Here is a 16,155-nt window from a genome sequence, read left to right on the forward strand (position 1 = left end):
TTTATTTATTTTATTGCATTTTAGGTTTTGGGGTACATGTGAAGAACATGCAAAATTGTTGCATAGGAACAGTAAAGCACCACTTCTAAGAGTTCTCATTGCAAGTTGTCTTCCTCTAAGCCAGCCCCATCATGCCATATTGTAATTGTGGGAATTCTTATCTGCATTCCCTATTTCATTCCAAGAGGAGGGACTGTCTTGTTCCTCTTGTCCCCATGACCCAAGGGATCTTGACTTGGAGAATGAGGATGCATGAGGCAAGGAAAGCAGAATTCAGAATGTTTACATTTCTAGTTAATTCTCATTTTTCAATTGTCCAATGGGAAATCTCTCTAAGTAGTTTTCCCACCAACATATTACAATTGCAATTATTGCTCAACAATTATCACCACAAGATAGGGACCACCCAGGTCATCACAGATTCTGTAAACCCAGATGCTCTTGAGATGGGGCTGGCACTGGCCTACGCATGCAGCCATCAGTGCACTTATGCTGTATAATCGGGCCCTCTGTCTCCACAGATTCAACCAACCACAGACCAAAAACATTCAGGAAAGAAAAACAGGAAAAATATCAATACAACGATAAAAAATAATACATATTAAAAAACTGGGCCAGGCGTGGTGACTCATGCCTGTAATCCCAGCACTCTGGGAGGCTGAGGCAGGTGGATCACCTGAGGTCAGGAGTTCGAGACCAGCCTGGCCAACATAATGAAACCCCATCTCTCCTAAAAATACAAAAAATTAGCCAGATGTGGTGGCATGTGCCTGTAATCCCAAGCTACTTGGGAGACTGAGGCAGGTGAACTGCTTGAACCCGGGAGGCAGAGGTTGCAGTGAGCCGAGATCACGCCATTGCACTCACTCCAGTCTGGGCAACGAGAGAGAAACTTCATTGCAAAAAAAAAAAAAAAAGAAACAAACAAACAAAAACCTAATACAGTGTAACAACTATTTACATAGCATGTGAAATATATTAGGTATTAAGTAATTTATAGATTATTTGAAGTATACAAGAGAATGTACATTGTGCGCAAATACTACAATATTTTATATAAGGGACTTGAGCACCCGCAAATTTTGGCATCTGAAGGTGGGGAGGGTATATCCTGGAACCAGTACCCTATGGATACCAAGGGATGACTGCACTCACCTCTTCCCCAAACTTATTAAATGGCGAGCTCTGTGGAGCATGTCCCAGGACCTCAGTCTCCGCATTCTGCCTGCCTTAGAGAAGGTAGTCAGCACTTATGAAAGCTTTTAATAGAAACTGGATGGCTCCACACTTGAGAAAGCCACAGCCTTTACGGGAAGGTCCATATGCCAATGACACTTTTCAATTTGGCTTTTGCCTATGAACATGTTAACATCACGCTCATAGTTGCAAATCTATTCCCTCAAATAAAGTCTGTAATAGGAAACATAAAGCTACTTCTGCCAAGGCAGATGCACAGGCCAGAAGAGGAAAGCTTAGCTATTAGGATTTTATCTTTTACTGTGTAATGAAATTTCAGTGTCCCCAAATGAAACATTGTTTTGAGGTATAGTTAAGTCATGCATTATATCCAAGAGGTGAAAAGTCACTAGATGAAATTTTGATCATGGTTTAAAACATCTACTGTCTGTCGATTCTAACGTTTAAAATGAAATCTACCCCCAAACCAGTGACTTCTTTCATCATTTACAATGAAGCATGAGTTACTATCAGGACATAGATACCAGTTTGTAATAGGGTTGACCAAGCACATTGCATCTCTGTGTATTAACATATTTAATTAAGCCTCCTCAAACAAGAAGCTAATCACATACTAATGAAAAGAAGAGACAATTTAGATATGATTATTTTCTAACAATAATGTTTGAAGGTTGGGCGAAGTGGTCATGCCTGTAATCCCAGCACTTCAGGAGGCCAAGGCAGGTAGATCATTTGAGGTCAGGAGTTCGAGACCAAACTGGCCAACACGGTGAAATTCTGTCTCTACTAAAAATACAAAAATATTAGGGGAGTGTGGTGGTGTGCACTCCTGTAATCGCAGCTACTTGGGAGGCTGAAGTAGGAGAATCGCTTGAATCTGGGAGGTGGAGGTTGCAGTGGGCTGACATTGTGCTACTGTACTCCAGACTGGGCAACAGAACAAGATTCCATCTCAAAAAAAAAGTTTGAAAAATAACGATTATTTTCAAACAATAATAAAAAATGATGACAAAACAAAATCTCTCAAAGGTTCAACAGAAAAAATAAAGCTGTAAAAGAGAAAAAGGAAATATATGTTTGCAAAACAATTTTTTAAAAATTTATTCATCTAGGCCGGGCACGGTGGCTCACGCCTGTAATCCCAGCATTTTGGGAGGCCAAGGCGGGCGGATCACGAGGTCAAGAGATCGAGACCATCCTGGCCAACATGGTGAAACCCCGTCTCTACTAAAAAAATAGAAAATTAGCTGGGCATGGTGGTGCGCGCCTGTAGTCCCAGCTACTTGGGAGGCTGAGGCAGGAGAATTGTTTGAACCCAGGAGGTGGAAGTGGCAGTGAGTTGAGACTTCGCCACTGCGCTCCAGCCTGGAGCCTGGCAACAGAGCAAGACTCTGTTTCAAAAAAAAAAAAAAGAAAAAAAAAATTATTCGTCTATTGGGAACATTTTGGATTAGAATGGCAATTTATACATGAACCATAATTCATTTCACTTCTTAAATTCGAAGACACAGAAAACAAAATGGCAGGAAAGGCTTTTCTCATATCCTGTAGTACAGGGGTCCCCAACCCCTGGGCCACGTACAGGACCGGTGCTGGTCCACTGCTGGGGGCCTGGCCACACAGCAGGAGGTGAGCAGAGGGCTAGCGGGCATTACTGCCTGAGCTCCGCCCCCTGTCAGATCGGTGGTGGCATTTGATTCTCACAGGACCATGAACCCTACTGTAAATCGCACATGCAAGGGATCTAGTTTGAGTGCTCCTTAGGAGGATCTAATGACAAATGTATTGTGCTTGAATCATCCCAAAACCATCCCTGCTCTGGTCTGTGGAAAAACTGTCTTTCCACAAACCAGTGTCTAGTTCCAGAAAGGTTGGGAACTTCTGCTGTAGTATAATAAAGGTTTGTTTGCTTGGTTTAGGCTTGTCAGATGTTGACAAATTTTAAATAGCTGTCAATTAAATTCTGCGGTTCAGTTTCATTTGGTCCCCAAATTGCTGTGGTCTTAGAATCTATTTCTATTTCAGTGATAGTATTTCCAGACCTTCATGCTAAATATGCATCTCATTTCCTGGCCTTTATCCCGTATCAGTTTAATCACCCCCGAGAAAACACTAACATTTCTTATATGTGCTGCCAAAAATAAGTAGACTCTGAGCTGCATATAACATCCATTTTTTCACATCAATATACATATGTTATTGTTATTCTTTGTATTGGGAACCAACAACTAATCACCATTATGATTTCATTCTCATCTTGGTTTCAAAAATAATTTGGCATATCTTCCTTATGTTATACCAAAGTTTACAAGAGACCCCTATGATAATTTTTTGAAATATAGGTTAAGTTCAAATAATGTCCCTATTATTTTTCTATTTGAATTTTATGGTCACTAAAAATTTTATCTATTCCCAATAACCTCTTCCCAGGGGTTCAGAAAGTCCACAAACAAATGCATATGCCACCTAATATATGCTTAAAATGCTGCAGCTGCTGTGCTCTGAAACTGTATTCAGAAAACTCCAAATACCTAACTCCTAGTTTCTTAAATACAGTAGGAGCATTAAAGAATTTACTCAACCCCTCTCTTCAGGAGATATCACACTGAGGTCAATCAGGACTTCAAAAATTTTATAGGAATCCTTTCCTAACCTCTTCATCCCTAATCTTTACATTTAAGGCAAATTCCCCCCATTGTCAAAATCAAAGGATTTTTAAAAATCAGTCTTTGCTTTCTGCTTATAAATTAATGGAGAGATAGTTACACAAGAGCATGATTAAGGCCCCAGGCTTAAAAACTACAAAATTACATGTAAGTTCTCTGCTTGCCATCTTCCCTACATATTGATAGACAAATTTTCCTAAGTCACATTTACTATATAATTTGCTATTGCAAAAAGAGAAGGAAAAAAAGGAATCCCAGCTTCTAATGGCAACACAACTCTGACTGGGCCATTCAGATGTCCTTCCCTGGTCACTCACATATCCTTACCCAGCTCTATCTCTTTGCTGTTGCTAATTTCATCCCATTCTCACGCCCATTGCACATACACAGGGAATATACACCGCCCGCTCCCCTACCCCAATCCCACTCTAGCTGGCTGCCCTGTAAGGCTCTGAAGCTCTGAGCATTCTAGACCACGAAAGGATTTCAGCTTCTGAGAAATATGGTCCATCTGGCCACGACTATAAAACATCGCATTTAATTAGTTTAATGCAAAACAAAACTACATATAAAATTTGTTTTCAAACCTTCAATAAGCTCCCTCAAAGCATACAATCTGTCCTTATACATTTTTGTCTCTCTCAAGGTGATGAAAACAGCCAAGTGTTTGTGACATTTCTCTCTCTCTCTCTCTCTCTCTCTCTCTCTCTTTTTTAGTATCTTAAAATGGTTGTAAAATGTAGATAACCAAGTCTGCCACCTTAGCCATTTTTGAGTGTTTGGTCCCATGCTCACACTTGCACTGCAGCTCCAGTGCCCAACGCTGTACAACCTTCACTGCCATCTGTCTCCAGAGCTCTCTGGGACATTCTTACCACCGTCTATGGGAGACAGACAAAATCCTCAGTGTGTTTCTAATGATAAAAATTCAGTTTTAATTCACAGAGCGCAACACTTAAAAAGTGTGTATCTTGCTATATATTAATCATACTTCATTAACACTGATTACAAACAAAGTAAAGAGAATACAGTGGCAGAGGAGGCTGGTGACAGTTGGAACCCAGACCACAGGCAACGGGACTGAGAACGGGCATTTCATCAGAAGGCACAGGGAGCCTGCAAAGCGGCTGCAGAGAGCAGCAGCGTTCATCACTCTTTCATTGCCAGCATTTTCAACCACCTCCATTCCAGACACTGGAATTGATCAGATGTATGTTTCAGAAATCGTATCCTAGCTACAATAGAGATGGTCAAGGAACTGAAACTGCAGTTTTTATAATCAACCAGGAAAACAGTAGTAAACTAAGGCAGTTGCAGGGAAGATGGAGGCAAAGGTTGTAGTGTTTTCATTTTTACCTATTAATAGAGCCAACATGAAACCATGTATTGCATCATTTTGTTCCTATTTTTTAAATCACTTGAACCAATACTTTGGCTTGAATTCTATGTGGCACACTCAACAAACATTAAATTTGTCAGCAACAAATAACTTGTATAAATAAAAATACATAAGCATGTGTTATAGTCAAGGCACTGTGGTAAAAACGGTCTAACGAGATCAATATCATTTGGGTGGAATATTTATGGGCTAGTGAGAAAGCTGTTTTCCACAAGGCTTTTGGGGTTGAAACTGGAAATAAGTGGAATGTTTATCAGTGCAGGGAATGGCTGAATAGACTGCAGGAAATCCCCCTGTGAAATGGCATGCCCTCGGTCTATACATAGTAACTGGGAATGGTTTCCAGAATACACTATCAGGTGAAATGAGTTGCAGAAGGCACTGCACAGCATGATGACATTTATAAAATCCTTGCTTTGTTTGTATGCATAAATATCTCCATACCTACAGAGAAAAAGGGCAGGACAGGTGATATGGAAGGAGGTTTGGGGGTGAGAGGGGAGGGAACTTTCAGTTTGTGTTCCGTACAGCAACGTGAGTACATCCATGTGTTCCTTATACAGAAAAATCCACTTTTATAGGTTAGTATACCAAGTGTGTAGATTGCATTACATCACAGGCTCACAGCTCTTCCCTACAATCTTTATTGGCAACTCAAGTCATATAATGATCCTCTTAATAATGGCTAAAGCCATAAAAGGTGTGTGCGCATCACACATATGTATGTTTTTTTTTAATTTACCAAATTGCCTTTAGACTACATTTTAAAATGATTAGTAATTATGTATCTTAGAGGGCATTTGAGATGAGAACATATTGGCTATTGTAAAGAATCGCTCCTTGAATTACAAGAAAACTATTTAAGATAAATAAGTAATACGTTTAATTTAGTCTCACTTAAGTAATTAATTATAAGAGTTACTTTTAGAACAAAAAAGTATTCTTTGCAAATAAGCAATCAACTTACAATAATCTTTGATCTTGTAGTTCACAACACACTAAATGGCATGTAAGTAGTACTTTCCTATTTTTAAAATTATATTTGAAGTGCACGTTGATGCCAAGGAAGTAATTTTGCAATGGCAGGCTCTGCCTGAGTCAAAGCTCTAACCATATGGGCTGGGTCAAGGATTTTGCTTTCCTGGTTTTCAATTAATATTCCCGAGAAATACTAAATAGAAATTTGGGTATGGAGTGGTGGAGACTTTTACATTTTCTTTAACATTATAAAGAATGTTTAAAAGGCTGTTTACAAAAGGCCATTTAACAACTGCTGCTCAGCTCCGATTGAAATATTAATTTGAGGCACGCAGGTGGCACTTTCAGGGCCTCCTTCCAAACAGAATTTTTTAGGCAGACTAAAATTGCACTCTTCTCAGACTCAGCGCACTTGAAGTCAAATAAATAAATAAATAAATAAATAACACCAGCAAGAGAGGAGGTATAAATGACTAAGAAGGGGCCCTAGGGGACAATCTGAAAAGTGAAAGCGTCGGGAGCTCCATAGAGCATGTCTTGATAAGAAGTCTAGACTATCTGTAATTTGCTGATTGTGAAGAAAACCAGGTTATTAAGAAACTGTGAAAGCCAACAGCCACGGGAGCACAAAATGCTGGGAATCCTGGGATAGCATGAAGGAACAGGGATTCCAATACCCCTTTACACCATTATCCATGACTCTAGGTGACACTGAGGACTGACTCCTACCACAGATACAAAAAATTGTGGGAGCAGGAGGGGGACAAACATCTTTAAATCCCAAAAGGGAATTGTAAAAATAGAAGAAGAGAGAAACCACAAAAGCTTTTACACCAACATCTACAAGTTCTTACCCAGAGTGAACTGAGTTGAATATTACAGCGCAAGACCAGCAGACAAATTATGAATAATTTTTTAAATTATTGATTTTAACCTCACTATACTGAATAAAATGTCAATTATGTCACCAAATCTCTTAAGCCTCTGCTACATATGTTCTTCCTAGGGAAATAACACTTAGGCAGATGGGACACCTCTCACCAAAGTGTCAAATGAGGAAGAATGGGTCAGTTTCAGGACTTTAATCAGATCCCTTTTGATTGCTTGGAATATTCTTTAAGAATCAGGGCTGGTCACCAGCCTGCAAGGGGCTTTTCTGTGAACTAGAAGAGGTACGCTCTCTGCAAATACACACGTCTTGGTGAATAGGCTGGCCCTTGTGCAACCTAGAAAAATGCATTGCTGTTTCCAGTTGGGCTCTGGGCAGCTGAAGAGATGAATGAAGCAGCACAGGTTATGTTTCTGCTTCATTTACTCTTTTGGCCAGGCTGTCTTGGGCCATGAACAAGCTGCACAACTTGGGGAAATCACTCTACAGTAGTTGAGATGCCAGATGTTTGACATGAACTTATATGTTTGGCCTCAGTAACTGAATAGGAAAGATTAGACAACCTGGTAAACTCACAGTTAGTTACAGCTACCTTAGCAAGGCACTTGTTACTAATAGTTATTCGAACTGAGCATTGTCAGAGTTTACAGCAGAAAAAGTTGATTTCTGTCTTGGTTACTATTTTTACTAACAGTCAAGAAATCAGACATAAAATAACCCATAGAATGAGACGTTAAAACACCATAAACAATTAACATTGCCTTCCTCCACAGACAGACACATTTGGAAATTGATTAGTCATGATGGTCACAAAAGCCACCCTTTATAGCAGGGCTGTAATCCCACTAATAGCAAACATAAAGTGACTTTTCCACTTCTTCCTGGGCCCACCACTGTAGCGAGCACATTTGCTTTACTGGTAACTGAATTAGCATCTCAGAAAATGGTCCGACAACAGAATATGAACTCACTGGAATATTGTCAATGACCTTACTGGTTTACTCCCCACTGTTCCCTCACTTCCACACCCTTCCCATGTGAGTGCCAGTGTCCAAGTATCCCAGAAGCAGTGAATGGATGCTCAGGAAACTTGCAGAGTTCATGAGAAGTAAGGCAGAAATCGGGCCAACCCGCCCCATTCATTCCAGGAAAGAAACACGTGACTGGGTTGCCTAGCAACACCTCAGTGTTCACCTGGCGAGGTGTGGGTCCTGCTGCAAGGAACTGACCCCTCTGGAAGGAATGTCAGTGTCCGCAAGATTCTACCCCAGCCCTGGATACAGAGGAAGAGGTATGGCAAAGAGGAACACGGGAAGAGAACTAGGGAGGAAGGCATGGTGGGTAGGGAAGAAAGGCTGCAGATGCCTGCTCCGGTCATCCAGCGTGACGATCTAGGCCAGGATGGCGAACCCAGCTTCAGGGGAGCTTACATGTGACCCAGGTTATAGAAAGTCACAGCAGCATCTTTAATTTTACATGAATAAATTCCTTCCTTGAAATGACTTTAAATACTTCAAGATATCCTCTGAAAAGATCTGTCTCTTCAAGGAAAAAAAATGCCCCATCTTACCTCGATAATATACAGGACCACGTTCTTATAGAAGCAGTACAAGATGCATTTGGTCACCCGGTTGTAGCTCCAGGCTCCATGAACCAAGAGAAGCTTCTCTAAGTAGGAAAACTGGAAAGGAAAATGACAAAGTTCAGAAGAGCCCATCATTGAGGAATAAAAGTCCCAAACAGAATGTCCTTAAGAACAGAAGTCAGATAATGTAGGTAGAAGAAACCAGATTCTGCAGGAATCTCAGAAAACCATTCTCTGAAGACAGAGCTTTCAGGCCCAGTGAGAACAATTAAAATCCTCTCTTAACTCCACATAATTATTATTTTCCCCAAACATACCGCTGGACTTCTAATTGTTATTCTTACAAAATTCTATTTAAACAAATGCTTTTCCGTAATTTCAGTTCCAGGGTACATGTGCAGGATGTGCAGGTTTGTTACATAAGTAAATGTGTGCCATGGTGGTTTGCTGCAGCTATCGACCCGCCGCCTAAGTTTTAGGGTTCAGATACTTTATTTATTCTGATGGTCTCCCTCCCCCCGCCTCCCCAATTGGCCCCAGTGTGTGTTGTTCCCCTCCCTGTGTCCATATGTTCTCATTGTTCAGCTACTACTTATAAGGGAGGACATGTGGGGTTTGGCTTTCTGTTCCTGTGTTAGTTTGCTGAGGATAATGGCTTCCAGCACCATCCATGTCTCTGCAAAGGACATGATCTTGTTCCTTTTTATGGCTCCATAGTATTCCGTGGTGTATATGTACTGCATTTTCTTTTCCAGTTTATCCTTGGTGGGCATTGGGGTTGATTCCATGTCTTTGCCATTGTGAGTGGTGCTGCAATAGGGATGAATTACTAAACAAGGTGAACTCCTAAACTGAAAGAAAAGTACAGTGGGAGTCAGGCGCCTCTAAGGAATCACAAATTTTCCAGTGACAAAAGGGGCAAGGGACAGGGACACTCAACACAACAGTGTTTTGTTTAAAAAAGAAAGTACACACAGCTGCACACACACACTACCTCCACTAACAGCTGCGTAGGTTAAAAAGTTACACACACATATAGACACACATGGATATATACACATAGATACACAGAGACACGTACAGGCACAGATACACACAGGCAGACACACCTAGACACAGAGACAGTGGCACACGAGACAGAGATACACAGAGACACACATGCACTCATACACACATACTCATACAAATACACATGTACACATAGACATACTAAGACACACACACGTTGCCTCCGCTTCTTGACCAATTTTGTTTTCCCTTTTTTTTCTCCAACCAGTACGGAGCACCTCTGGCCAGAGTGCGGTGCAGTCAGGAGCTGCTGGTAGGTCCCAAGCTGGGAGTGATGTGATGGCTCCTGTGGTTTGAGTTGGAGCCACACATATTCCAGTAAATCTAGGAATACTACCTGGGGAGGGGGGGTCTCTGGACACCACTTGGATTCCAGCTCCTCAGCCACCCCTCAGCCTGGCTTTGCCTTCTGTGTGCCATTTCGTAAAGGTCCCAAAAAGTGTAAACCTTGTGCTGGAGGGAGGGTAACGAGTTTCTTTGGTCTGGTGCATGGTGTCCCGCTCTGGCATGAATATGCCATTAGGGGCAATCCTGTTTACATCACGTTTCTACACATTTGATATGCCTCACCCTGGATTTGACTTCCCTCTCTGTTCCCTTGCATAAAAACCTTAATGCCCCCTGTTCTAAGAGTGTCAGGAAGTCCACAAACTTGAACCCTATTACACTACTAGGAGAGACAAGCAGGCTGTATTGAGAATGACCCAGAACATCAGAAATTATTTTGCTGTTGTACACTTCCTATTAATTTCAGATGAGTTTTGAAATTAAATGTAACTCAGCTGGGTGCAGTGGCTCACACCTGTAATCCCAGCACTTTGGGAGGCTGAGGTGGGTGGATCACCTGAGATCAAGAGTTCGCGAGCAGCCTGGCCAACATGGCGAAATCCTGTCTCTACTAAAAATACAAAAAATTAGCCAGGCATGGTGGCATGTGCCTGTAATCCCAGTTACTTGGGAGGCTGAGGCAGGAGAATCACTGGTGCCTGGGAGGCAGAGGTTGTGGTGAGTGAGATCATGCCACTGCACTCCAGCCTGGGTGACACAGTGAGACTCTGTCAAGAAAGATAAAGAAAGAAAAGAAAGAAAGAGAGAGAGAGAGAGAAAGAAAGAAAGAAAGAAAGAAAGAAAGAAAGAAAGAAAGAAAGAAAGAAAGAGAAACAGAGAAAGAGAAAGGAAAAGAAAGAAGGAAAGAAAGAAAGAAATTAAATGTAACTCTCAATAGAAAAGAAATGACCAGACTGAAAATACAATACTTAAAAAAAATTTTTTCAGGAGGAAGTCGCAGCTCAGCGTGTCCTTCCAGGAGGTGAGGGGTGGGCGTGGGGCTCACCACGCACTCAGAATCAAAATCTTTGCTTCAAAATGACAGAAGTAGGTGCACATGGAAAAATAAAACTCCCCATAAAGGCTCATTAAGGATTCCAAAGGAGAATGGGGAATCATAAAATAACTAGCTAAACAAATGAAAAGGAAGTTTGTATTGGACCAGGACCCCCTGATGTTAAACTTCAGTGGGCACAGAAAGCAACTGCTGGAGTCATCCTGAATGCCTCAACTTCAGCGCTACAGTGATTTGTTTTCAGAAAAAAAAATGTATATTCTAAATCAAAATGCTGTCTTCATGAGGTTGCTCCAAAAACATTAAGAGGGCAGCGGGCAGGAATGATTCTCACGAGGAGAATGGGAAGCCGAAGCCCACAGGAGCACCATGACGGAGCAGTGGCGAGGTTGCCCAGCACAAGGCAGCGGAAAAAGGATGGTGCTCAGTCTCGGGCAGTCCTGGGCACAAAAACACGAGGCAGGGCAGGGAAGAAATAGAACCGGAGCTTTGCCCGCTTCATAGCTTTCCCAAGGGAAGTCTTTGAGCTAAATATCTTTTTCCTCCTGAGTATAATAACTCTACAGGGTACTTCCTCCAAAGCTAATAAAAAAAAATGCATCCACATTAAAATGAACAGATAAAGCCCAAGGTGATAAACAACCAGAGATGTTTACCATTTCAACAGTGGCAAAGAAATTCATCAAGTTGTGGCATTTCCGGCACGGTGATTAAGGGAGAGGCAGCATGTTGGTTGGTGGAAAGGGTGTGAGGTTAGCAGGCACCTGCCCTGAAGCAACAGTACCCCCCGCCTAATCGGGAACAGAACCATGGACAAGAGAAATGAGGGTGCACAGCCACATGCGGCCTGCATCAGTTTCTTTGCCGGAAGTAACTATGATGCTGTAGGGGCAAGAAAACCCCCAATGGTGTTTTAAAGCCTCACTACCTGCTCCACCCTTCTTTGATGCTTTTCATCTGAAGAGAGCAATTGCTGTGGATAAGACATTCTATTCATATGCAGTTTCAATAAAGCAGGTCATGGGATCTCCCTTCCCTAGACATTTTAAAGAAAAAGACAGACAAATATTTGCCTGGAACTCCTAGGAAACCTCTTAAGATCCCTTCCAGCCATATGATGTTATAACTCAAGTATTTAATAATGCTGGGGTGTGTAACATCTATGGTTGCTGACAGACTACAGGAAGTGTGAGTCCCATAGGCCTCAAAGCATTTGACTCAGGAAAGTAAACAGGCAGGTGTGTGTGGGGCTGGCCCCCAAGTTCACACTCAGGTCCGTTTTTTTCTGACCCCAAGATGCTCTCTTGCTTGGACCTGAAGTAAGTCACCTGATACGAAGGAACCCCAGTTTGCCCACCTATAAAATCAGGATTCCTTCTCTTACCTACTTCAGAAATTATCTTGAGGATTTATTTGAAATCAGCAAAGAAAGAAGATTGATTGCATGCTCTTTTCAGAGCCAGGAGGATTTTGTAATTCCTCCCTGCATCTGCAGAACTGTGGGCTGAGAAGAAACTTGAGAGGTTATCTAATACAGAGCCCCCTCTTTGGGGAGGTGGAGCCCCACAACTGCAAGGACTGGCCTGAACCCCCGGGGCTATAGGAAGCTCATTTACATTTTATATGCAGCCCCTGATTTCAGCTTGTAGGAGTGTATAGCCATTATTCCTTGTGTTCATGTGATTAAGGTGAACACATTTTTCAAACACCTCAACACCACAGAAACACAAGAGAATTCCTGCTACCCAGCAGATGAGCAGGCATTTATTTATGACATATCACAATCTGGAGACAGAGGGACATGGCTTGTGTTCACTGCAATGTCTAGGTTTTCTGGATGACCCAGCATGCCAAATCATCTAGATATGTAACCGCCTGAGGAGTTCACCTTGCCCGCTGCCTAGACAGGGCCAATTTATCAAGACAGGGGAATTGCAATAGAGAAAGAATAATTAATGCAGAGCCAGCCATGAGGGAGACTGGAGTTTTATTATTACTCAAATCAGTCTCCCTGAGCATTCAGGGAGCAGAGTTTTTAAGGATAACTTGGTGGGTGAGGGGAAGCCAGTGAGCCAGGAGTGCTGATTGGTCAGGGATGAAATCATAGGGAGTCAAATCTCAGTCAGTTTCTGGGTGGTGGGGAGCCACAAGATTAGTTGAGCCAGTTTATTGATCTGGGTGGCACTGGCTGATCCATCAAGTGCAGGGTCTGAAAAATATCTCAAGCACTGATCTCAAGAGCAGTTCAGGAGGGTCAGAATCTTGTAGCCTCCAGCTGCATGACTCCTAAGCCACCATTTCTAATCTTGCGGCTAATGTCAGTCTAGTCCCCAGGCAAGGAGGAGATCTGCTTGAGAAAGGGCTGTTACTGTCTTTGTTTAAACTATAAACTATAAAAGTTTCTCTCAAAATTAGTTCAGCTTATGCCCAGGAATGAACAAGCACAGCTTGGAGGTTAGATGTAAGATAGAATTGGTTAAGTTAGATCTCTTCTACTGTCTCAGTCATAATTTTGCAAAGGTGGTTTCGGATATGCACCCTACAGGTCAGGAAGCTGGCTATCTTCCTTCACCTTTGGGCTATCATTACAGAGTGAATCTTTCTTTCATCCTCAGGCCACCAGTGCAGTACAGCACAACAGGAGCCCGGGCATGCGACGCTCAGATCAGAGGGGAAGAGACTGAACTTGGCCTAACTGCAGGAGGCTGTTTGCTACTGACCATGGGGTCATTACAGCCCCAACCCAGCTCATGTTCTCGGCAATTCACCTCACAGGGGTGGTTCTGGGCAGCACCCCTGTCACAATTACAGAGAAGGCGGCAGCTCTAAATCACTGCTTCTCCCTGACCTTAAGTGCCTGACCAGAGGCTGTCCCAGCACTTTTGGGAGGGGTGAGGCCGGGATGGGATTATACAGGAAGGCTGTCATGAGCACAGCTGTGCTTCATCAAGGGATGCAGCAGGAAAAGCAATGCAGCAGATGCAGAAGCTGAGGGTGAGAGGTTATTAGTAGCAAGATCAGGGACCTATCCGTCAGGAGCAGCACCTTGCCTGGATCACAGAGCAGCTTGGCCGACACCACAGCTGGCTAAAGAAATCCAACCAGTAGGACAGGGCTTCCAAACTATACAAGATCACGACTACTGAGAAATCCAAATATCCCTGGGGTTTCATTTAGACAGCAACCTCCAGAGGGGTGGCAGAAGTTTGGGGCTGTGCTGAAGGTCAAATGCCACGTCCTCATGCCCAGTTATCATGTGTCAACAGGATGGGACAGCTGGATGTCCAAGCTGCTGACCTGTGCAATGGCGTAATCCGAGTTGTTGGTGGCCTGCATGCCTTCATTCCCACTGATTCCCACACCCACGTGGGCTGTCTGGATCATCCCGACATCATTGGCGCCATCTCCAATGGCGAGGGTGATGGCCTTTACCCGCTTCTTCACCACATCCACTATCTCAGACTTCTGCAGAGGAGACACTCTGTGAGAAAAGAGAGGGAAATCAGAGCTATGCACGTCTTTCCAGAGGAAACAGCTATAATCTACATTCCGCTGCATTAAAAGGACAGTGACTGGACGATCTCCAAATTCAATGCATACATTTTATGCTCATGTGCAAAGAAGCTTTCAGAACACAGTAGCCTGTGGCTTTCAAGTATTTGCCAACTTCTCAGATGAAATACACAACAAAAAACTAACTTAAAACATAGCCTATTTGTGATCACCCTGCTCAGTAAGAGGCATCTGCATGAACTCCTCAGGGGTACATGGGCCCTGCTGAATGATAAAGGCAGTCAGTCTAGTTACACGGGTCTTCAGAAATGTCTTTCCAATAAATCAGAAAACCAGCACAGACCTCCTTTTGCTTTATGGTACATCATATGCAACCTAGGGCTGGCAAGGGAATTTTCTGCAAAATCTGCTTTTATAGGAGGGAAAGGAAATTGGCAGGGCATGAGAAAGTGCAGAAAGAGGACTGGGGAAAGGGGAAAGAAAAAAGACTTCTCTGCGTCCACCCCAGAAAAGGAAGCTGTGTTTGAAGGGCAGCCAAGGCAGAGATTTGGGATGGAAGTCAGCGGGTAGAAGTCTCCCCTTGCTCAACTGCGCAGAAGCACAGCCCAAAAGGGGGCAAGAAGGTCAGCCCCTGCGTAGGAGGGGAATCAAAGATGGCAGGCAAGCTTTCCTAAGTCCTCAAGTTGTCTGGGAAAAGGAGCCGGTACAAATCTGTGGGGTCTAAAGCAGAGTATTCATGATAATGAACTGCTTATTCGGAGTGTAAGACCAGAAAACACAGCAGCATGAAGCAAAGACAGGCATCCCAGCATCTCGTGACTGATTGACTCTACATTCTGAATTGGTAAGCCAATGCTTGATTTGGGGAATTTACAGGTAAAGTCATGAATCATTTAAATACCACCCCCACACCCCGCCACACAGAGTAAGCACAAACTAAAAGGTTTTTCTGGATTTCCCAGAGGTCTACTGGCCACACCCACATATGGACGCCACTCATCAGCTAGAATGGATGCTCAAAGATTTGCCCAGTAAGAACTTCACCTGCTCTTGGATGGTCTCTACTCACAAAGACACCTGTTCCAAACAGAAAACCTAAGTGCTACCTGACACCTCATTTTACCAAATTGAGAAAGAAATACCTTTGGTGAGACAGCAAACCAAATGTAGAACAGTGTAAAAAGCCTTTGCTTGGTGACAAAGATAAAAATTAGAAAGTTAGAAAAACATAATGAAAGGACTTTAGGAGTTGGTTTGTACAATCTGATCTCCCTTTTACTGTTTTCACAAGGGTTTGTAGTGGCAGCAATTAGATGCCTGTTGGAGTAGGTGCGACCACTGCACATTATTACGAATTTTGTTGTTACTGAGCATATTTAAGAGTACTAACTCTGTCATTTGGGGCTGGAATGGGAAGAGTGTAACTTCTCTTACAAATATTTGGAAGGCTGAAATATAAAGACATAGCTGTCTTTTTATTTTATATATATGTCATATCCTTCCTCCCAAAGCTCTGTT

At 42.7% G+C, this 16,155-nt stretch overlaps 1 protein-coding gene across 1 annotated transcript in view; it reads right to left on the minus strand.

Annotated features, from left to right (window-relative positions):
- The window catches only part of ATP8A2 (ATPase phospholipid transporting 8A2), a 654,052-nt gene that overhangs the window by 233,087 nt on the left and 404,810 nt on the right, over nt 1-16,155 (minus strand). Inside the window, exons 26-27 of the mRNA XM_017537537.2 lie at nt 14,422-14,605; nt 8,700-8,810 (exon numbers count right to left, since the gene is read on the minus strand). Of these exons, the coding sequence (XP_017393026.1) occupies nt 8,700-8,810; nt 14,422-14,605 (295 nt within the window). The remainder of the gene's footprint in view (nt 1-8,699; nt 8,811-14,421; nt 14,606-16,155) is intronic.

The sequence above is a fragment of the Cebus imitator genome, unplaced genomic scaffold (genome assembly GCF_001604975.1).
Source record: "Cebus imitator isolate Cc_AM_T3 unplaced genomic scaffold, Cebus_imitator-1.0 Scaffold103, whole genome shotgun sequence".
Lineage (NCBI taxonomy): Eukaryota > Metazoa > Chordata > Mammalia > Primates > Cebidae > Cebus > Cebus imitator.